Here is a 22,519-nt window from a genome sequence, read left to right on the forward strand (position 1 = left end):
AGAGAGCATCCAAAGGAAGGCTATGACAATAGTGAACGCCCTTGAGGGGAAGCCATATGTTGAGCAGCTGAGGTCACTTAGTCTGTTCAGCCTAGAGGAGACTGAGGGGACACTTCATGGCAGTCTACAATGTCCTTGTGTGTGGAAGAGGAGGGGTAGCCACTGATCTCTTCTCTGTGGTGCACAGTGGCAGGACACGAGGGAATGGCCTGAAGTTGTGCCAGGGGAGGATTAGTTTAAATATTAGGAAACGGGTTTTCACCCAGAGGGTGGTTGGGCACTGGAACAAGCTCCCCATGGAAGTGGTCACAGCACCAAGCCTGACAGAGTTCGAGAAAAGCATTTAGCAACGCTCTCTGGTACACGGTGTGGTTTTCGGGGCTGTCCTGGGCAGGGCCGGGGGCTGGAACCAGATGATCCATGCGGGCCGCTTCCCACCCTGGCTGCTCTGTGATTCCGTGCCCAAGTCCCGCCCGTGTTGCGCTCATTGCGGCAGCGCAGGCGCGGTGCCAGCCCCGGCCCGGAAGTGCAGCGGCGGCGGCGGCGGCGAGCGGTGAGTGCCGAGTGCCGGGGCAGGGCGGGAGGCATCGGGCCGGGTACTCCGGGCCCGCGGCTCTCGCGGGGCAGCGCCCGCTCCCTTCTCCCGTCCCACGAGGGACGCGCGGCCTTCCCTTGAGGGGCGGCCCGAAGGGCTCACACGGTGCGCGGGGACGGCGACCCGCACGGTGCCCTTGGCCGTGCCGAGGCCCAGCCCCGGACCGTGCGCTGCCCCCCAGGGTCACCTCCCGGGGGCTCCTGAGTCCTTCCACGGCTGGAGCGGAGCGTGTATCCGAAAGCACTGGCGGCAGCATGGGGCCTTCTGCCGGAGCACAGCCTCACTCTGTAATGGTGAGGGGGTTTTAGGGAAGTTGCGTGGTTTGGATTTTGCAGTCAAAATACTAATGCTGTCCCCTCCTGGTTAAACATCGACGTCCTTCATGCGATCAGAACTCACAAAACACCCACTACCTTGTCTGGAACACGTGTGGATGTTAGGGGATGCCTGCAGGCAGAGTTGGCAGCAGCCGTCCAGGAATTCTTATATTGCACGATAAGGCAGGTTGGGTCACACCTGCAGCTTTGCTTTAAGGTGCTCCAGCGACAAACATCGGGCTCACATGCTTCGGAAATTAAAGCTCCCGGATAAAACAATTTGACTCTGTCGTGAACTATTCGGTAGCTGATTAGGGCTAAAGAATCCCATTTTCACCATCTCAGTAGCATTTAGGTATCATCTGTAGGTAGTGTCTGCTGTTTCATGGAGCATATGTTTAGGTCATTGAAACTGTTGCACTAACTAAATCCAAATATGTAAATTTATATGTGTTTAATGTGACACTTCTATTATCTTTAGCTGAGCTTTGTCAATGGGACATTTTGGGTATATCTCTTCCATAATATTTGGTTGATTCTTTTGAAATGGATGGATTTTTTTGTTTACTATTAATTTTTGCAAATTTACTGTTGAAAAAGCCTAGCAAGTCAAATTGATCATTAATAGATACCTTAATGAGCCCTATATTAGACAGAACCCTTCAAAACTGCTGTTTCTGTGTTTGTATTGCCTACCTTCTTAGGCTGAGGCTTAGTAAAGTTAAAAGTATTGAAGTGTTAAAAAAGTGAAAGTGTTAAAAATTTTCAGAAGGATAGATGGGGGGTAAAAGAGGTCATGAAGTCTTGCCACATTGATACCAATGAATTTTTATCACAGAATCACTAGGTTGGAAGAGACCTTTAAGATCACCTAGTCCAACCCATGCCCTAATACCTCAAATAAACCATGGCATCATTTATTACAGGATTTCCTACCTTGTCCCTGAGTAAACTGCACTGATCAAACTGCAGTTGACCTTTTTGTTTCCAATGTGGTGGGTTGGTGCTGGCTGGACACCAGTGCCCACTAGAGCCGCTCCATCACTCCCCTCCTCAGGGGAACTGGGAACAAAGGATATAATAGAACCTCATGGGTTGAGATAAGAGCAGAGTGAGATCACTCACCAGTTTTCAGCACAGGCAAAACAGACTTGACTTGAGGAAATTACTTTATTGTCAATGAGATCACTGTCGGATAATGAGAAATAAACCCAAATCTTTAAACCTCACCTCTCCCATGTTTCCAGGCTCAGCTTAGTCCCAGTTTTCTCTACCTCCTCCCTCCAGCAGTGCAGGGGGATGGAGAATGGGGGCTGCAGTCAGTTCATTGCATGCTGTCTTTGATTCTCCTTTGACTCCTCACACTCTTCACCTGCTCCAGTGTGGGGTCTCTCCCACAGGAGACAGTCCTTCTTCCATGAACTACTTTTTAGCCTGAGTCCTTCCCATGGGCTGCGGTTCTTCACAAAATGCTCCAGTTTGGATCCCTTCCACAGGTGCACTCTTCAGGAGCAGTCTGCTCCTGCCTGGGTTCTCCATGGGGTCACAAGTTCTGCCAGCAGTGACCCAGTGTGGGCTCCTCTCTCCATGAGGCCATAGGTCCTGTCAGGAGCCTTCTCCAGCATAGGCTTCCAGCCTCTTTCAGGCATCAGCCTGCTCTAGTATGGGATCCTCCAGGGAATGCAGGTGGATCTGTGCTCTACCATGGACCTCCCTGGGCTGCAGGGGCACAGCTGCCTCCCCATGGTCTGCACCAAGGGCTGTAGGGGGAATCTCTGCTCTGGAACCTGGAGCACCTCCTCCTTCTCCACTGACCTTGGTGTCTGCAGGGTTGTTGTTTGCATAGATTCTCGCTCTCTTTCCAGCTGCAGTTGTGCACGTTTCTTTCCCCCCTATTAAATCTGTTATCCCAGAAGTGATACCACCATCACCTGATGGGCTTAGCCTTGGCCAGCAGTGGGTCCATCTTGGAGCCAGCTGGTGTTGGTTCTGTAAGACATTGGGGAAGCTACTGACAGCTTCTCACCGAAGCCACCCCTGTAACTGCCCCGCTATCAAAGCCTTGCCATGCAAAGCCAGTGCTGTACTAAGGAGCTGTGACCAGGGAATTGTTTCTGTCTGATTGTTTTAGTTTCAGAAGCTAGGGTAGCAAATTTTTTTAGATAATACAGGGTTCACAGTACATCAGAGATAAAAAAAAATAGGCGGTGATTCTGATCTAAAAAACTATCTGTAGCCTTTTCATAGGATTTTAAAATACTTTTTGAAGAAATTCCATATCAGCAGTAGTGTTGATTTTTCAAAAGCTCAGAGGATTCAGAATTGCTTCAGAAACTCTTGAACTCTGTTACTGGTATAACAAATGATACTTGGGTCTTATAATGTCGACTGTTAAAATAATTTTTTACTAAAGCTATTCTGTTTTTCTAGGCATCTCCTGTAATATTCATAATTAAAATGGCAAAAACAACTGATCCTTCTGAGAAACTGATCATCCACTCCAAAGCTCACAAAGATACCATTCTAGCTAATTTTGAGGAACAAAGGAAAAAGGATTTTCTTTGTGACATTACTCTGATAGTGGAGAATGTGCAGTTTAGAGCCCATAAAGCTTTGCTGGCTGCCAGCAGTGAATACTTCTCAATGATGTTTGTAAATGAGGGTGAAATAGGGCAGTCAATTTACATGTTGGAGGGAATGGTTGCAGACACCTTTGGAGTTCTGCTAGAATTTATTTACACTGGTTGCCTCTGTGCCAGTGAGAAAAGCACAGAACAAATCCTGGCTACTGCACAGCTGCTGAAAGTAACTGACCTGGTCTGGGCCTGTACAGACTACCTGGAAAGCCGCAGCCCAGGTAGTGCATTGCCAGCTCCAGCTGAAAGTGTAGCCTCTGTTGTTGCAAGTGACAGGAAGAATGATGATCCACCAAAGCGAAAACGGGGACGACCAAGGAAAATCAAGATTGTCCAAGAAGAAGAGGAAGAATCAGGAGCAAATTCCACCGAAGATGGGCAGCTGAGAGAGAACAACTCCATGCAAAATGAGCAAAATTATATGAAAAAAGACACTGAAGTAGAAGAAACAGTTGCCAGTGAACAGGCTTCAGTGAGGAAGGATGGAGAAGAAACTGAACCTGCTTGTGACTCAGAGGCTGCTGTTGATCTTTCCGCTGAGAAAGATGAAAACTACGATCCCAAAGCTGAAGGAATACAGAGCACTCAGAGCCGTTACAGCAAACGTAGAATAAGGAGATCAATCAAACTAAGGGATTATAAACTTCTTGGGGATGAGGATGAGAAAGGACTGGCAAAGAGAACTGATGGAAAAAGAAAGCGTGTGGGTTCTGAGGCTCGCTGTAAAGACTGTGGCAAAGTATTTAAGTACAATCACTTCTTGGCTATTCACCAGCGAAGCCATACAGGTAGGCCTTCACAGACTGCTGCTTTTGGGTTAGGTTAAGGGATGTTGCAAAATGCAAGTGACTATTGAGGTGTTGGTTGTTGACTACAGCAAGAATATCCAGAATAGTGTGCTGGTCCAAATTACGGTGTGCTCTGTATTTGCTGTTTTATTCTTGTCAGCAGATCTCAGAACCTTTATGTCTCACCTAGATTTCAGTGTAATTAATAATTTCATTGTTTAAGCACTGAATTATATGGCAATAGCTAAAGAATTATTTTATTCCTGTGTGAAGCTTGCCTCTTCACCACTAATCAAGACTAATTTTTTCAGTAGCTACACCATTGCAGTGCATCTCACTATCAGCTTAGAATATCTAGTGAGAAATTATGCACCTATGCCTAAAAATGTCATCTTTTGCTTTCAGGGGAGCGCCCTTTTAAATGCAGTGAGTGTGGCAAAGGCTTTTCCCAGAAGCATTCTCTTCAAGTCCATGAGCGGATGCACACCGGGGAACGGCCGTACACGTGCACCATTTGCAGTAAGGCTCTGACAACAAAGCATTCTCTTCTGGAGCACATGAGCCTACATTCAGGTAAATACTTCAAGGCAGATGTAGCTCTCTGCTGCAAGAATTTGCCTTTCTTTAAAAAAGGTACCTCTGATCCCTCTTGTGTGTGCTAGTGTCACATTCCACTGAGGGAAACTGCAAGGAGTTCTTTTAAAAATGGATAGTCAGGAACAAAATATTGTCAAATGGGACAAACTTTGTATCTGAGAACCTTTTATTGGTAATGAAAAAACAAAATGAAAATAAGTTATCCTATTAAGAAAGCTAGAAAAGACAGAGCAAGAGGAAGAAAAATGGGAAAGGGATGGGATGAAAGAGAGGAGAGACAGAAAGAAAAAGAGGGCTTTACCACTGGAGGTCGGGGAGTGCCATCCATGTCCATGAAGTGGGGGGTGTGCACGCTGCCTGCCTGGGCACAGCTTCTCTGGTGACAGGCAGCTGGACATGAGGTGAGGAGTGCTCAGGCAGGAGGTCCTGGAGCCCTGGACCAGAACCCTGGACACAGCTGTGGCAAGGATCACAGCAGTGGGCTGGCTGGGAGGTGGGCAGGGTTGGATGCAGGGACACTGGGACAAAGCAGGCAGGGCATTGGTCAGGGACACAGGGAGGCAGCACAGACACGAGGGTGAGCAAGAGCCAGCGAGGGCAAGAGAGCCAAAAGGCAGACTGGGGCCAGGGCAAAAAGCATAAGACTCAAAAAGTCTTTAAAAAGCCAAATCAAAAGCAAGTTTCAAAAAGCCCCTCAAATCACCAAGCCTCAAAAGCAAAAGCACAGTCTGAAAAAAGTCCCAAGCCAAAAGCCCAACCCAAAAAGCAAGTTTGAAAAGCGCTGGGGCTTGTGACACAGTTACATTTCATGCCCCGGCTCCTCCCAAAGTCCACCTGCTGACAGGAGAGCATTGGCCCAGTCCAATGTCCCAGTGCAGTCCATTGGCAGAGACCTTTTGCCATCTGACTGGAGAGTGTCTCTGGGGTACAGTGTCTTTGGTGTTCCCCTGCTGACTGCCTGTCCCATGCCACACATGAACTGATTGCCAGGAAAAGTCTCCCCAGAGACAAAACTTTCCTCCATCTTTTCCTAGGTGCTTCCTGGACATGGCACATAATGCAGCCCCTCTCCCACGTGCCTCTGACAAGCATTGTTGAGGCAAATCAAAACTGAATTGGCTCCTCACAGCTGACTTTTCTATTTTGTTTATTTCCTTACACTTGCTTCGGACGTGGCTTACATTTTAATGGGTGATTTTCTCTACAGGGCAGAAGGCTTTTACCTGTGATCAGTGTGGGAAGTACTTCAGCCAAAAGAGACAGCTCAAGAGCCACTATCGACTACACACAGGTATAACAAGTTTGAGTGGAGGACCTGGCTTACAGTCCGTGCTGATTTGTCCTCCTAAGATTGACTTAGGCTGAAAGTTCTTCCTCAGTGATGTGTTTAGTCTCTGCTACCTTGATGTGTCCTATGTTGGACAGGTGTAACAGTGAATAGGGTGAAAAAGACATAATGGTGTATAGTAAATGTGATGTGTAGGAAAGTGTTTAGTTGAGAAGGGTTCTTGTGATGATTAAAAATTAGTTACACTGTATTTGACATACAACTTGATTATTTTAGCCCTGCTGTCCATGCTATATAGAAGCTACGAATTGTATAAACAATTGTGTCTGCTGCCTGGTGTGCAAATTGCATTGTAGTTGCCCACTGCTTTGGACTAGTAAAGGCATACAAGCTTTAGGAAGTGTTCTTCTCACTTCTGGAATGGGATGGAGCTACATACAGAGGAAGTGGTGGAAAAAATCAGAATTTACAAAGCTTCAAGTGAAGGTGGTTTTGGGCAGGAGCAGGTGTCAGTCCCCTCTTTTCCTGTGGTAATACTAAATTGAGAAATAGAAGTGTGACTGTTGAGATAGGGAGGAGGCAGTGAATCACCTCTTGTTTTATCTCTATATTATAGCAGAGTGGTTATTTTACAGGAAAGTGCTTTAACAAAGATCACTGAAGAGATACAGGGGATCACTTATGCACTGACACTTTTTTTGTTATTGCGACAAGGCCGTTCACTGCCGGAATGTAACCAGTGTCGTCGCAAATTCATGGATGCAGCTCAGCTAAAGAAACATCTAAGAACACATACAGGTAATGTTGTACCTTGGGTTTTGTGGGGTTTGTGGTTTGTTTTTTCTTGAAGTTACAGGGACAAAAAGATGTTAAGCAAATTACACTTGTCTCTGTGGCATGAACTTCTGCTCTACTTGTGCATAATGATGCCTGTGTTGCTAATGAAGAGATTTGACATCAAGAATGCAGGAGCACAAAAAAAGTTGTGTTACAGCAGCACAGAAGCAGTGCCTATTACAGGAAGAGAGCTTTTTTCCCCAATTTTATAAAACCTGCTGCAGAAAATGTCAGTTAGCTTTCCTGTGATAGAATCCTGGACTGAGAATTCAGTTTGTTGGGAGAGTTGTATGCAGCATGTACCAGGATTGCAGTGAGCTGATAAGCAACAGAAAGTGTGTGTCCTAAATGAATTGGACACCTCTGTCTGTGAGGGATGGGTGCTTATGAAAAGTGCTGTGACCAGGAAAATAATTATTTCCATTTAACTTTTACAGTGCCGTAATAAAACAGATGTTGAGAGGAGATGGGCTGGGAGGGATGATTTAATGCAAGTGCGTCAGAGGATGTTTTAAGAGATTTAGAGGGCAGGCTGGTAATGAATCAGTGGATAACAGAGATAAAAATGTTGATCTATCCTCTCATAATAGCAAGGCATAAACTTCATAAAATACTTCCCTTTGAAGCGTAAGTTCATAAGGTGACATGTGAATAATTTTGTCTTTTAAAGTAACTAGAAACGGTGGCAATTGTTTCCTCACAAAATCAAATTATTCTTAAGTGTGTTGCTTGCAGTTGTAATACATAACTCATTCTCAAGCATACTTTATTTCATTCATTTCCTTCTCTTTTCTAAGTGAAAAAGATTTAAATTTTCTGGGATATGCTAAGGTCAAAACTTTTGCTTCTGGGAGCTTTTGGTTATCCAGAATAGTGCTAGCATGTGATAGTTACATAATTTTGTATTGAGAACCCAGTGTTGACACACACAAGAGTTTTGTATCTGAAGTTGATACAGCTCTCTAAATGTGGTGGGAAATGAGTTTGGGGTGGGAAGTGAGAAGAGTAAGCTTACTAGCAAGGTAAGTTGCAAAAATATATGAGCTAAGCTGATTTTTAGCATAAAATGGCTTGCAGTATATTTTGCTACTAGAAAAGACAGGCAAGATACCAGTATTAATTATATAGAAATAAAAATTCACCTGTCCCATCCCAAAAGCCAAGTACAATTCCAAGGCATTTGGGGGACAGGGGTTCACATAGATACAACTGTTCTACTTTGGCAGCAGTTTGGTAACACTGTGTTGTAATAATACAGTCTACTTGGGAAGTTACTCCTGTTTTCAGTAGCAAGCTGGGACTGGGTGACCAGAGGTCCCTTCTGACAAATGTTTCTTGTTCTCTCATCCTTTATCCATGCCCTCCAAAGCCACATGAAAGCTGGTAAGCATTGCAGTTCTGTGCTAAATGGGAAGCTTCCTTGGAAACTGGCTGCTGCCCAATCCCTGGGTTTGGTGTGCTTTGATGGTGTGAATTACCACAGTGGTGATCTGGATTCTTGTGTCTGGTGTCTTAAAGAGCCTCAGTGCTACAAGGATTTGTCATGGTGTGAATTAGGATTTGCTTTGGTTGGGTAGTATCTGTTTCTTATGAACTTTCTTATAATTTAATGTGGCCTCTCTGCTTCTACTCAATTATCATCAGAATTCCAAATGCACTAAAACAAACCCCAACAAATAAACAAAAAATCCCCAAACAAACTCATATTTTGTTTAACTCACGATAATTTAATTTTTTTCTAACTGGTGTTTCCAGGCTATCATAGACCTAGTGTGATGGAGCCTTATAGAGAGCCAGGCAAGTTGTTAAGATAATGGATTAATTTTCCAGCTTTGGAAGTTTGGGCTTACTCACGTGGATGGTGCTGCACATGAACGTGGCATTAATGCCAGGGTTCAGGGACAGCCTTTTTCAGAGTGTTTCTCTTCCTCGTGGAACACACACATCTGTGCCATAGGTACAGCTTTTTGTTGCTTTGGGGGCTTGGATCACCTAATTCTTCATCTTCAAAGGAGAGAAATGCTAGAGGTGTACATTTAAAATGTTATACCCTCATTTTGACTAGTGAATTAATTCAGTTTTGGATATCTGCTGAACCATGGCAGAAGCGTGAGGAGCCATCAGTGCACACTTGATACTGTATATGGTAAAATACAGAATGTCTTTAATGAATTGATGAAAAGTGCTATTTCAAAAAGGAAGTCACATTTTTTTGATAGGTGAGAAGCCCTTCACTTGTGAGATTTGTGGCAAATCATTTACAGCTAAAAGTTCACTTCAGACTCACATTAGAATTCACAGGTAAAGTATGTCTTATTTTCATTACATTCTTTTAAAATGTAACTTCTAGTCTTATAACTAGAAGTAGTGCATGTTTAACTATAGAATGGTCAGGACTTGTTTGCATTTTGAATGATTGTTAAGAACGTGACATCTTTGCTTAGTCTATGTAAGGAAAAAAATGGTAGTGGAAAGTACTGAAGTCCTAAATGCTTATGCACCAAGATACTGTTAGAGTCTTCTTTAGTGTTTTGTGTCTGTTCACTGACAGTGTACTTACTGCTATACTATTTTTGTGAAAATTTTACTGTAGGTTTTGTTTGAGAGCAGAAAGTAGCCATGGTGTATCAAGGTTGTTGGAGCATTGTCCTGTTGCCCTGTGAGCTATCCTGTCTCTTTACAGCATTAGGTGTCTTTTCCCCCTGTCAGTGCAGTGCATTGCATAAAGACATGTTAGATTTTACATCACTGGAGAACTGTTGTCTAAGAAAACATTTCCAGTAAAATTTCTTGTCCTTTTGACACAGGCAGCAAGTTAGGATTTGGAAACTTCTTTTTGGTTTTAAGTCCACACTGTTAATTAATGTTCTTAAAATGGTCAGTGCTTAGAATTGTGCAAAGTTGTTGCATTCTTGTCAAGGTCTAGCAGCATGGAGCTTGTACCTCGGTTTTTATGAGAGGAAGGCAGTTATCTCTGTAGCTCTGGAGTATATACTGATTGTACAGTTTGAAGTCAAACAGAGATAATCAGGAGATCAAATAGAGGATGTTTTTAACACTACCCTTTAAGTACTTACAATTTAGAAAAACAATGTAATCATTTAAGTATTTCATTACAGAATAAGTTTCAGAAAGCAGCATTGTCAAAGTGAATATTTTCATGAGATCAAGTTCTTTCCTTTTGCAGGGGAGAAAAGCCATATTCTTGTGATATATGTGGAAAATCCTTCTCTGATTCCAGTGCTAAGAGAAGACATTGTATCTTACACACAGGCAAAAAGCCTTTTGCCTGCCCAGAATGTAGTTTGCAGTTTGCTCGTCTGGACAACCTGAAGTCTCATTTGAAAATTCACAGCAAGGAAAAGCAGTTTCAGGAAGGCAGCGCCGCCCCGAGCACAAACGCTCATCCGGAAGAAGTGAGAAACATTCTCCAGCTGCAGCAGTACCAACTTGCCACCTCGGGAGGGCAGGAAATTCAGCTGCTGGTTACGGATGCAGTACACAACATCAACTTCATGCCCAGCCACAATCAAGGCATCAGTATTGTGACTGCAGAAAATGCCCCCAGCATGACCACAGAGCAGGCTGCCAACCTCGCACTCCTGGCGCAGCCACCGCAGCAGCTGCAAAACTTGTTGCTTTCAGCTCAGCAGGAGCAAGCAGAACAAATTCAAAGTATCAATGTGATTGCAAACCAAATAGAGGCTGCCCAACCTGAACAAATGCATGTCATCACTCTTTCCAAGGAAGCGCTAGAACATCTCCATGCTCATCAAGGACAAAATGAACAAATCCACTTGGCGGGATCTTCACATCCAGCTCAGCACGTGCAGCTGGCTCAGGAATCAAGTCAGCAGTCTCACTCTAACCACGACACAGGTCCTTCCCATCAAGTCAGTGAAGAACAGAATCAAAGTGTACTTGTTTCTGAATCCCATCAGCAGCCTCTGTCAGTAAATGAGTCATCTCATGAGCATCCTATCCAGGAACAGGCTTTCTGAAATGCTTGTTTGTCAGCAGAGGGCTAGGCCAGAGAACGCTTCTCATCCCAGCAGGGATTACATGTGTCACACGTGGTTTTTTTGCAACATAAGCTATCCAAAGATGCATTTCTTGGTGATTTTGGATGAGTGACTCAATTTCCTTAACCATGTTTATTTTAGACTACTTTGTTTTTCTGGATTGGTATTTCTTTACCATACTTAGTCCTCACAAGTATCTCACAAGCAATTAATGTGGGGTTTTGTGCCTCATTCACATCTCTGCCTTCTGAGGAGATATTTAGCCCTTATTTGCATTTCTGAGTGACTCTCCAGAGAAGATCACCTGGCTGGTAGGAGAACAATGTTTAGGACATCTGTGGATCACAAAGTACCACTTCTCTGACAAACTTAACGTTATACCTGAGCTACTGTTAAGCTTAAGACAACCAGTACTTTTTGCAAAGCTAACACCATATTTCTTAAGTTTAATGAGCTTTCTCTCTGCAGGTTAATATATAATTCTCTATGTAATCATTCCCTGAAGTGCATTATGAGTTATTGACTACCAAATTCATTTGGTTTGGGTTGAAACTGTTTGCAGCCTTTAACTAGCCCTGAATCTTCCCTCCTGTTCACTGTGTGCTGTACACATCTTTCTCCTCAGAAACATTTAAGCCATTGCACTTGAACAGTGGCAATGAGATGTGATGGTTACACTGGAGAACTGAAACCCCACAGATTCTGTTCTGTTAGTTCTGCCACTCACTCTCTGTGTGACTGTGGGCAAGGTAGTTGACCTCTGTGCCTTATTTCATCATCTAGCAAGTGGGGATAGTGTTCACACACTCTGCCAAGCACTTTGAAGAGCTCTTGATGTTGAAAGTACTGTCTCTTGAAGTGCAAAACCCTCTTCCTGACAGGATTCTGTCTAAGCTTAGGAGGCACTGTATATTTAAAGTGTTATTTTTTGTACTTTTGAGAGAAGAACATAATCTTACTTTAATATATGTTAAGACTGGCAATTGTTTATGTGAGGATTCAAACAATGAAGAGCATCACTTCAGAGCTTAACAAGTTACATAAATGGGGCACATCACTTAAAGTTGTACAGCTATTTTTGTTGACTAAATTAGATATGTACAGATTGTTTTCAATGACTGACTGCTAACAAAAAAGATTTAACATGGTAATAAAATGCCTTGCCAAAATACATGCTTTCTGTTTTCAGGTTTGACTACTGGTAACACCTTTGCACTGGAGTGTTAAAATCCAGATAAAACGCCACAGTTACTTAAAAGAACATACTCAATTGTGATTTACATGAATGTTTATGTTACAACAAACAAAAAATTCTAAAAAACATGGTGAATTTAAAAGCAAAATTACCCACATTTTTTATATTTTTTTGTTCCAAGTCCAGACTACATGGCCTGCTCCTGACTGCATGCTGCAGAAGTTTGCTAAGTATCTCCATGTGGTCAAAGTACTGTATCACTTTTATATAAATGGATCATGATAAGGGTAGACAGTGGGAATAAATCAATGCAAAGGTATTTAGGCTTTTCACCTTTCCTCTCAGAATGGAGAAATAAAATTGGCATCCATTCTGCCACCAAAGTGAACCAGCATATTCTGCAGTTCTGCCTGAGAAGCCTGAAGTCTAGATGTTGTAAGAGCAGATAAATAATTACAGTAAAGCCTGTTACAACACTTATGACAATGTTGCTGATTAATTGTATAAGCTTACAGTAAATATTCTGGCAGTTTAATCCTAAAACTTCTGCTTTTATCTAAAATATTGTACAGTGCAGCCAGACTACTGTCTGGTCATAAGTTTTCAGGAACCTGCACAGAATTCATTGTCAGCCATATATTTACAAATCCTGAAATGCTTAAAAACAGGTTACAAGCTAAATTCTGAGGCTACCAGTCAAGGAACTGTTCAATACTTTTCTTCTTTGAACTTTGTTTTGTTCATTATGCAGTTATCCTTGCAGGGTTCAGTTCCATGCTGCAGTTAAACACGAGACACTTCCATATACTGATTTCTCAGTGCTTTCCCTGTAACTAAAGAACTTGAAGTTTGGTGTTTGGAATTCTATTTTGCTTTTCTGCAGATTACCAGTGAAGAAACAAGCTGCTGTGAATAGCAGGGCAATGACTAATCTTGCACCCTGCATTGCTTAAGCTGTCAGCACATATTGTAGCTTGCACTCAAGAAGCTGGCGTGGCTTCTCATATCAACAAATGTTGCTTTTTGGACACCATTTGCTTTCTTTCTAGTGAATGCCTTTCTGTTAAAAGATGAAAATTAATCCTTTTTCTGTGTGTGCATTTTTAAGGCTTCAGCTGAAGTCTAGGATTGCTTTGAATTAGAAAGGAAACCACTTCAGCCTTGTTTTTCAGTCCAGCTGCCACTAATAATGATTTAGGAAAAAAAAATGTATCCCTTAGAAACTATGTTTCAGAACAGCTCTCTAAATATCTTTACTCCTTAGCCAGTAAACGCCTTAACTTCTCTTTTTCTCACATAGACTAATCCTAACAAATCCGTCTCGCTGCTTTCTATGTTAAAATGAGATTAAGGTTTTAGACGTAAATGCAGGGCAGTAAGAGGACTACAGAAAGATCTGGGTTTGTAAGCATTTAACACCATTGTGTGTTACCTCTGCTCAATTTGTAAGTTACCCAGTGTAGTTGAACTCTAATAGGATCTCACTTTTTTTTTTTTTCCAAATGCAAGTTTATCAGATTTTGGCTTTTTCTGAAGATTTTGGTTGGTTCTCCAGGTGCAAGTTGAAACAAATCCCCGAGAGGTAAAGCAAACACACTCTGGAGCCTGTATTTGCCTGTTATGTGTGTAATTCCCCTGCTTGGCTTTCCAGTCCAGCATCTTGGGTTTTGATAAATTAATATCAGAGTATTTATTTCATATGGGCTGTAAAAGCAAATTACCCTGCCAATAGGAAAAGAAAGTGCTAATAGGGATTGTATAGTAATTTTCTCTTAGCATCTAAGAGGAAAGGAGAGGACTCTACCTCATCACAAACTCTTTCCAGCTGAATGCCTATTCACAGGTTAAAATTAAGGATATTGAGCCTGGCATTGATCTTGCTAGTTGTTGAGGAAAGAGTTTTGCTTGCATTTCTTTGTTTGTGAAAGACTCATTTCAGTGTTGTAGCTGGTTAGTCATCATGGTGAAGGTCATGGTTGGTGTTTGCTAATACCTATCCTGGTATGCTTGGATGTGGAGTTTTTCAGTCTTTTCCCACTTCACCTTAACTGTGGAAGCTAGTATGGGATTCATTCCTAATCACCAACCCTGTGCCTGTGTGAGCACAGCAGCTGGGTACGTTTCCTGTCTCCCCATGTCTTCCAACTCTGAGCAGACTGTGTCCCTGCCAGTATCCTGTAAGTATGGTTCTCCCAGAGAAGCTGAGTCTGAGCTGGGAGTGCCTGGGAGGAGGCCGGTTTGCACAGCAGGCGTGCCAAGGCTCCTTCCTGGCCATGCTTATCTTCACATGGGCAGAAGTCCATCCCTGCAGGCCTTTTTCCCAGTCCTTCTGCGCTGCAGGTTCTTCCTAAGAGCAGAGAAGGAAGAAGTAATGCCTACTCTCCAGAGCTATGATGTCAGGACCTATTTTACTTAGTCATTAGAGACTAATTAGTCTGCTTCTTGTAGAGTTGCAGTCCCATGAGCTAAAGCAGTTCTCTATGTTCTATCCCTTTTCAGATCCTCTGTAAAACACTGTGAACAATAAATGCTTTTCCACAACAGAGGGACTATTGATCATATCTGTCCCGAGCAATTTTTCCAAATGGAAAAACTCATCCAGGCATATTCTCAGCATCTCACTGTAGTACGCTTACTGGTCATTTGTGGCTAATATTTTAATCCTACCTAATTGAAAGTATCTTTGGAATAGCAGGAAGCAGACTTTTGCTTTAGTTAGCAAACTTCTACCCTGACCTGCAAATTTTTCTGACATGAGGAAGAATTTCTGTGTGTGAGTAACTGAATGTACTACAACACATTGCCCAGTGAAGTTGTGGAGTCTCCCTCACTGGAGGGAGAGCTGCCTGGACACAATCCTGTGCCCTGTGCTCTGGGATGACCCTGCTTGAGCAGGGAGGTTGGACCAGATGACCACTGTGGCCCCTTCCAACCTGACCCATTCTGTGATTCAGTGATTTTACTTGCCCTTCACCAAGATGTCTCTCAGTGACCCCTAGCAGCTCTGCTTTAGTACCATCATGTAGGGGTCTCTCAAATACATGTGTGTGTGCATATGTATAATTTTTTTTTCATTAATTTTGTCTGCTTTCTCTTCTGTTTCTTAGGTTTTTTTCAGATGCTATTTTGGACTGGAAGGAACTGAAACAGCTGCAGCTGCACCAGGTGGAGAAGTTTGGACCAAGAAAAGCCTCTAAGAATCACACAGAAGCAAAACTCTTGGGTCTTGTGTCAGGGTATGTGTGCATTCTTCAAAGGACTCCAAGTTTCCAAGAGCATTGCTGCACAACCTTTGAAAGGCTTTCAGGATCATTGTTTAAAGGTGCTGCACAACATCGTGTGCCTTCCATGTTTTCCTTTGTGGTAATTCTTTTCCTCTCTGAACTGAGTGCAGCACAGCACCAGCTAATTCACATTAACGTTTGCCTCCCACAGAACATTTATCCTCATCTGAGTACTACAAACAGGCCTGCAGAACAATATCATGTTGTCATAAAGAGGTAATAAATAGAGTCTAAAATTAATATTAGTCACCCTGTTCAGGATTTTAATACATGTCATTTTCATAATTGGCAGCCTGTTGAATAGAATTTAATGCACCTGAATCACCAAGTGATGAGAAAAGAAGTGGAGAAATAAAAAGCAGAGTAGATTGAGACAACAAGTAATTGGTGGTTCTTGGCATGCTCTTTTTATAAAAGAAACCCAATATAAATTTTCAGGAAAACAGTCCTGTTACGCTTGTTAGGCTAATCATTGCTTTTTTTTTTGACTTTGACTGTCAGGTGACTATTATGTTTATAGTTAATTCCCTTTCTTGCCTACAATGACAGTAAGAATGTTGAGAAATTATCAGTTAAAAAAAAAAGTAATTTTTTCAAAGAAAAAGGATTAATGGGAGCCAGTCGTATGTATGTGCAAAATTAAATTTCAATAACAGAATTTCTTGTGTGTAAATTCAAGCACGTTGACAAAATGAAGACATCAATCTCGGGATTTTTTAAAAATTAGATGTAGTGGATTGCTCTGGGTTTAATCCTTCAATGTTGTGCTGCAAAAAGGAGAAAAGAGATGTTTCAAAAAGCCCAATAAACTTCAGTTGTATTAATCTGTACCAATCTAAAAATATGGATGTAGGGAAAAATAGATAGCCAAGACAGTATTTTCTGAAGCTGATTTTATATTTGACTCTGCGTATGCTGCTTCTGCTCTGGACTTTACATAAGGCTGCTATAGACTTTTTTTGGCTGTAGCAAAAGCCATATGGTCTGGCTACCAAAATTAGATTCTGCTTAGCTTACAGCCTACAGAGGCTCCAGCAGCTGTGCTGCCGACCTTTGAGAGGAGCAAGGAAAGGGCTTTCCTTTGCATCACTCAGTCACAGCCCACAAAACATCCCTGTATTTGCATGTGCTGCTTGCAGTTACCTACTGTCATACCTCAGCTCATCTGCTGCCATCCAGGACCTGGCTGTGAACTAAAACTGCCTTGTCTTACCATTTTAACATGTCTCCTTGTCCAAACTGTTTTGTCTGCCTCCTTTTTCTGCATTTTTTCAGCAGGAGAACATCATCACATGAAATAATAATACCTTGTGCATGGATCTTTCAGACAAGGGAGCAGCTGTGGTAGCTAAACACTGAGAATCTGATCTTCTTCAGTCTCTGCACTGCTGCAAATCCCAACAGAACTCTTAAAAAAGCATTGCCCTAATGAATCACTGTAGGAAACTACCAATGAGCCAGACCAGAGAGACTTCAGGGCTACCTGGAGGAGGCCCATCTGCAACCTGTGATTTCTTTCTCAGTCTGGGTTTTTTATAGACACTGTAATTCAGCAACATTTAGCTCAGAGGCTTTTTGGTTCTCACACTGTGGTTATGTAAAAATGTCTCACTTTCTAAAGCCAGTGGGATATACAGTTGGGGGAAAAGTGCGCACTGTTATTAAAATGAGAAATGAGTTGGTTTGGATTTTTTTTAATTTAACATAGGTTTGTTCTGCATGAAAATCACAACTGTCTCATCTGCAACTGGACTCTGACACATGAAAGTTCACGGTGCTCAGAGATGAAAAGTGACCTGACCTCGCTGTGCTGACAGAAGCCCGAGCTGAACCTGCAGCTGTCCCACAAAGCAGCTTTTGCACATGCTGCACGAGGCAGAAGAGAGCAAAGCTGCCGCGCTGGCACAAAGCTTTGCTGCGGGAGCCGCGACCCCTCTGGAACGGCTCCGTGCATGCGCTGCTGGCGGGAATGATGGCTCAGCAGTGCCCAGCAAATGCAGCTCTGGGTAGGAGTTTCTGCGTCAAAAGGAGGCACACACTTTACACAGGGTGTAATTAAGCTGTAAATCTCATTGCCACAGAAATTTGTGGATGCCAGACTTTCACATTTTCCTGAAAAGCAAGGAAATTCAAATGGAAAGGAGCTGCCAGGGGGAATTAAACAGAGAGAGATACTAGGAAATCTTTGAGCAGAGGCTCACTGGAGGCTGGGAGTGGAGGGGGGAAGCAGTTCTCTCATGTTTGCTTTTACTTACCACTTTTTGCTGGGCAATTGCTATTAGCAAGACTCTCTTCATCCTTTAAGTATTACTGACAGCATCCATCAAGAGCTCTGGAAAGAGCTGGCTTCAGTCCTCTACTCTGCCACATGCTTTCTGTGTAACCTGGTTTTCCTTCCTTCAGGGGAAAACAGAAATTTGAGCATTTTCTAACCTCCCACAGAGTTGAAATCTGCTTACATTAGGCTTGGGAAGTGCTTAGAAGTGCAGGGTAGGGTGTGGGCTGGTGTCTGATGTTGCCGTGGAACTGGGCCCTGTTGACAGACTCAGACTCATGGTGGCCAGACTACGACGGGCCCATGATGGATGCCTGTGGCAGTGATGGTGGTGGGGCTGCTCCAGCACCTGGTTTTCCATGTGACCAAGTTTATGGCAGAGGTGACCCCTTGGGTTTCAGCCCCAGCACAAGTTTGGAAGCCACAGGGAGTAGTGTGGACTTGAAGCAAATGAATAATATCCATGTAGTCCATAAAAGCAATCTAATATCAAGTTTGCTACTGTAGAGGACTAATGATAACTGGACAATGTCTAAACAATGTAGTAAAACCAGACTTATTTAAAAAATTAAAAAAAGATCAGTTTTCCTTAGTGCCTCATTCAGCTGAACAGAAATTTCACTCTTATCAATTCTCCTTTCTTAGACAAGTTAGTGGCCTTAACTTACCATAAAATCACAGGTGCATTTTCATCCTTCTTTCTTCTAACCTTACTCCCTCTGACAGATGTCCTTTGGGGCACAGCTTCCATGGCTCAGCGCTGCCACTGCCATAGCTCTCCCAGCAGGAGATGCTGGACCTTCTCAGAGCAGCAGCAATTAAACACACTGCAGGAAATAATTCATAGAGAGACTGTCTTCTGGAATGGAAGCAGGGCTCTGCCCAAAGGTCTGTCAAAATTTCAGTAGTGAAACAGAGATGGAAGCAGTTGTTCCCCCCAGGCTGATGGGCAACCCACGTCTCTGACCTCAGCTGAGCTGCTCACTGACAAGCCTGTGACAAATGCCTGTGATAGCCATGGTCTCTGATAATTACTTTTATTTACCCTGCAGATACCTGGAAAGGGAGATGAAGGAGAGTCAGTTTATGGTCCTACTTTTGAAGATATGTCTCCCCAGCTATCTGACTGTGCAAATGGTGAATTTCCACAAAAATCAAGTTGTTGATCTGATCTTATTCACATAACAACCTAGGAACTGCTTTTCATCTCCCTAAAGCAAAAAGGTTTGGTTTTCAGTCTGAATTATAATCTGCTTCTATTAGCAAGACTGCTTTAGTGAAAACACTTTTTGATCTGTAACCTTGTCTCAGTCCTCTTATGTTCCCTGCCTGAGGCTCAGCTCCACCAGCCCCTTGTCCTTGCCTAAATGACGACTGATGGTCACCCACTTCCTACTTCAAACTTCAAATACCTTTGTGGACAGGAACCTAGAAATGCAGAAGAAGATTAGCTACAGATCTCCAGGCACACCTTCCACCTGTTTAAATGCCTTTAAAGGAGCTGAAGTAAGTCAGCTTTAACTCTAGATTTCCTGGACCTCAGGCAGCTTCTCAGGCTTGGGCAAGCATTAGGCATTGCTGCCAGCAGCCTCAACTCTGTGAGTGGAAGGGGAGTTCTGAATCTCATATAAAACCCTGAAAGTCGAGAAATTATAAACATGACCTAAATTTAACAGAAAATGTTCCCTTGTACTGGCATCGAGTAATAAAATGTAAATAAAAAAGAACATTCTAACTTCTGATATTTAAGAAAAACAACTCATATAATTGACATAGGCATTTAGGATTTTCTGTTTAAATGCTACCCATTAAGACACTTTATGACAGTTAAAGCACTTTTAAAAATTATTTATGTTCCTTTATATAAAAGCTTTCCCACTGGCAATGGTGCAAACCATTTGAGCAGGCTGGGCAGCAGCCAGCACTGAGATCAGAAATGCTAAGTGCAGCTGAAAAGTTTCTTTCCCAAGATGCTGAGTCTGCCTGTGAGGAGAATCTGCTCCCACCTCAAGGTCCCAGATTGGATGGAGCAAAATGCAGTAGCACTGGCAAGCAGGAAAGCTGCTGGAGGTGGAAGCCTGGTGTGTGGGATTTCAGGCACTAAATGCTATGAGCTTCCTGGAGTGGAAAGAAAAAGGCAAAAGTCACTTTTTTTGATGCTGGGGCTCCTGGAACAGGAGCAAGCCCCAGCTCCTAGGGCATACAAATCTCCAAGAACATAACATAAGCTGGTATTGGAAAAAAAAGGACTGGCTGTTGAATTGTTTCCAAGGTGGATGGCACCAAGGACTTAAAATTTTACAAGTCCTCTTTTCCAGCAATGTTATCCAATGTATTTGTGCTAGAGCCCATCTTGCACCTTTTGCACCTTCTGTTTGGGTAGAAATTGTCATTTATTATGACCCGTAGATTTACTTGATTTACACATCAGGTAGAAAAAAGTTTGCATGTACCCAGGCAGCTCTGAACACAGGGGAGCCATGGCACATGCGCGGTTTGACTCCAGCTCCATCATCATCCCCCAGGCAGAGCTTGTGTTTTCCCTGTGCTACTCAGGAAAGAAGCTGCCATGTCATGAGAGAAAAACTGCTACAGTAATTTTAAAGTGGATTTCATTTGGAATCAGTCAGCCTTAAATGTGTCCCTGCAAGAGTTTTTTTACCCATATTGCACATACTGCATATAGTCCATGTGTTGATGCATTAAAGGAGGAGATTGCTACTTCTTGCTCTCCCCCTCTTTAATTAAAAGTTGCTTTCCACTCTTAAGAAAGGTGTTCCCTTGGGGATGCCTTTCTATTTTTTTAGATTGCTTTCCTGATACTTCCCGCAAATCTACTTTACCCTGAGGGCAGAGGACAAATAACTTTGATATCTGGAAAGGGTGAGCAATGCCTCTGTGAGCCGGTAATGCTCTGGGAGACTCTGTGCTTGGCATGTGTCTGGGCACTGCAACCAGCCTCTGCTGGAATTAATGGGACACAACCTCCTTTCACTGTAATGAGATGAGAGGACTGAGGCAATTACACAGAACCACTCGTACGGGAGCATTGTGTCAAAGGACAAAACATCCCACTCCAAAATTAGTCTGCTGAAGTAATTTTGCAAGCCATAAGGCAGAGTAACTGTTCAGTTAAAATTTAACTACCATTTTTACCAATCAGTTTCTGAGAAAGGATCTCAAACAAGCTAACAAGAATTAAAAAAAAAAAAAAACAGAAAAATAAAATCTAAATATTTCTTCACTTTCCTTAAAGCTTATTTGAGAGCTTGATGGGGTTCTTGACTGCTCAGTGTGATCAGGTCAGATGGTGATGGAGGATGACAAGATCACTGGACCCTCTGCTCCCCACCCCAAAGCTGGCTCCTCTCCACAGAAAAGAAAGTCAAGTCCTTGCCATAATCCCCCAAGCCCAATCACACCTAATGCTTGCTTCTCCCCAGCCATCACTCTTGAGAGTCATTTCTTCTCTCTCTCATTAATCCTTTCCCAGCCAGAGTGGAGGATCCTCTTCACCTCCTCACAGCTCTCACTCCCATCGCCTGCTTCTCCTCACCCTGGAAAAAAACTTCTACTCTAGGAGCACCCTGGCATCCTTCACTCAGTATCTGCTCTCCATTTATTCAGCTCTGTCATTTTATTTAGATAAAGAAGTATCCTGCTCACCCTCCTGTGCAAGTTGCCAAGGGATGGGAGAAGCTGTGTATCCCACCCCAGCCAGCCATGTCCCACCCTCACAGCCCTGACTGTGCTCACAGCAGCCTTGTCCTCTGCCACTGGCAGTGTCATGAGGGGAGGCAGAGCTGAGCCTGTGTTTGGAGCACCCTTTCTGCCTCCTACCTTCCCATCTGTACAGTGGCAATAATCACAAGCAGCCATAGGGAATTGCCATGATCAGTATCTTGAGCTACTCTAGTGAGAGTCATTACAGACCAACAACAGGGATCCAGAGTGTTTTTTTATGGGGACATTTTCATTATCTACTTTACTGGCTAAAAGATGGATTTAAACCAGACTTTCCTGCCATAAGACTCAGTGAAACCTCTGAAAAGGGGAAGGGAAAGGAAAAAGGTGAGAGTGAAAAGGAAAGGGAGCTTGAGGGAGCTGGTAAAAGGGACTTGTACAGTGAATAGCAGCCAAGGGAGCACCACAACTACAGCCGTTCATCCCCCAACTCTTTCCCTGGATGAAAGGTTCTCCATCCATCACAAAGGAAAACAAATCCTCGGGATGGCCAACAAGAGTCACCATAGGAACAGCTCACAGTTTCACATCACCTTCCAGCCAGCGCCCTACCTAGACAAGAAATATGTTACTCAAGCTAGAAAACCCTATGGCAAAACCAAGGAAGCTGCCAGGGCATCTCCAGGAGCAAAGGTTACAAACTTGTGGCTGTAGAGCTCAGTGTCAGCTCAAGGTGGGCCCTGACAGACAGGGAGGTGTTTCACAAAACCTCCAGGCTCTGCTCTGCCCCCACAAGCTGAAAAACATTGTTTTAGCAATTGCATACTAGAGGTTTGTTCTCAGTAGATTAACATAAAGGACTAGCCTGTTAAAATTTTTAGATTTTCAGGAACGTAATAAACAAGAATATTGCTTTGAGCAGTTTGCTTGATGGAAGAGAACAAAATATTTAAGTATTACCACAGAGAGAACAATTCACAGGTAGTTTCCATGTTACCACA

The 22,519-nt window shown here is 43.1% G+C and overlaps 1 protein-coding gene across 1 annotated transcript; it reads left to right on the top strand.

The window, feature by feature from the left end:
- The first annotated feature begins 525 nt into the window (after positions 1-525).
- Positions 526-12,249, top strand: ZBTB24 (zinc finger and BTB domain containing 24). The gene is made up of 7 exons (XM_030945345.1): positions 526-553; positions 3,343-4,336; positions 4,742-4,909; positions 6,141-6,224; positions 6,936-7,019; positions 9,278-9,359; positions 10,246-12,249. The coding sequence occupies exons 2-7, from the start codon at positions 3,370-3,372 to the stop codon at positions 11,057-11,059; spliced, it is 2,199 nt and encodes a 732-aa protein (XP_030801205.1). The 5' UTR covers positions 526-553; positions 3,343-3,369; the 3' UTR covers positions 11,060-12,249.
- The last annotated feature ends 10,270 nt before the right edge of the window (positions 12,250-22,519 follow it).

The sequence above is a fragment of the Camarhynchus parvulus genome, chromosome 3, assembly GCF_901933205.1.
Source record: "Camarhynchus parvulus chromosome 3, STF_HiC, whole genome shotgun sequence".
Classification (NCBI taxonomy): Eukaryota; Metazoa; Chordata; class Aves; order Passeriformes; family Thraupidae; genus Camarhynchus; species Camarhynchus parvulus.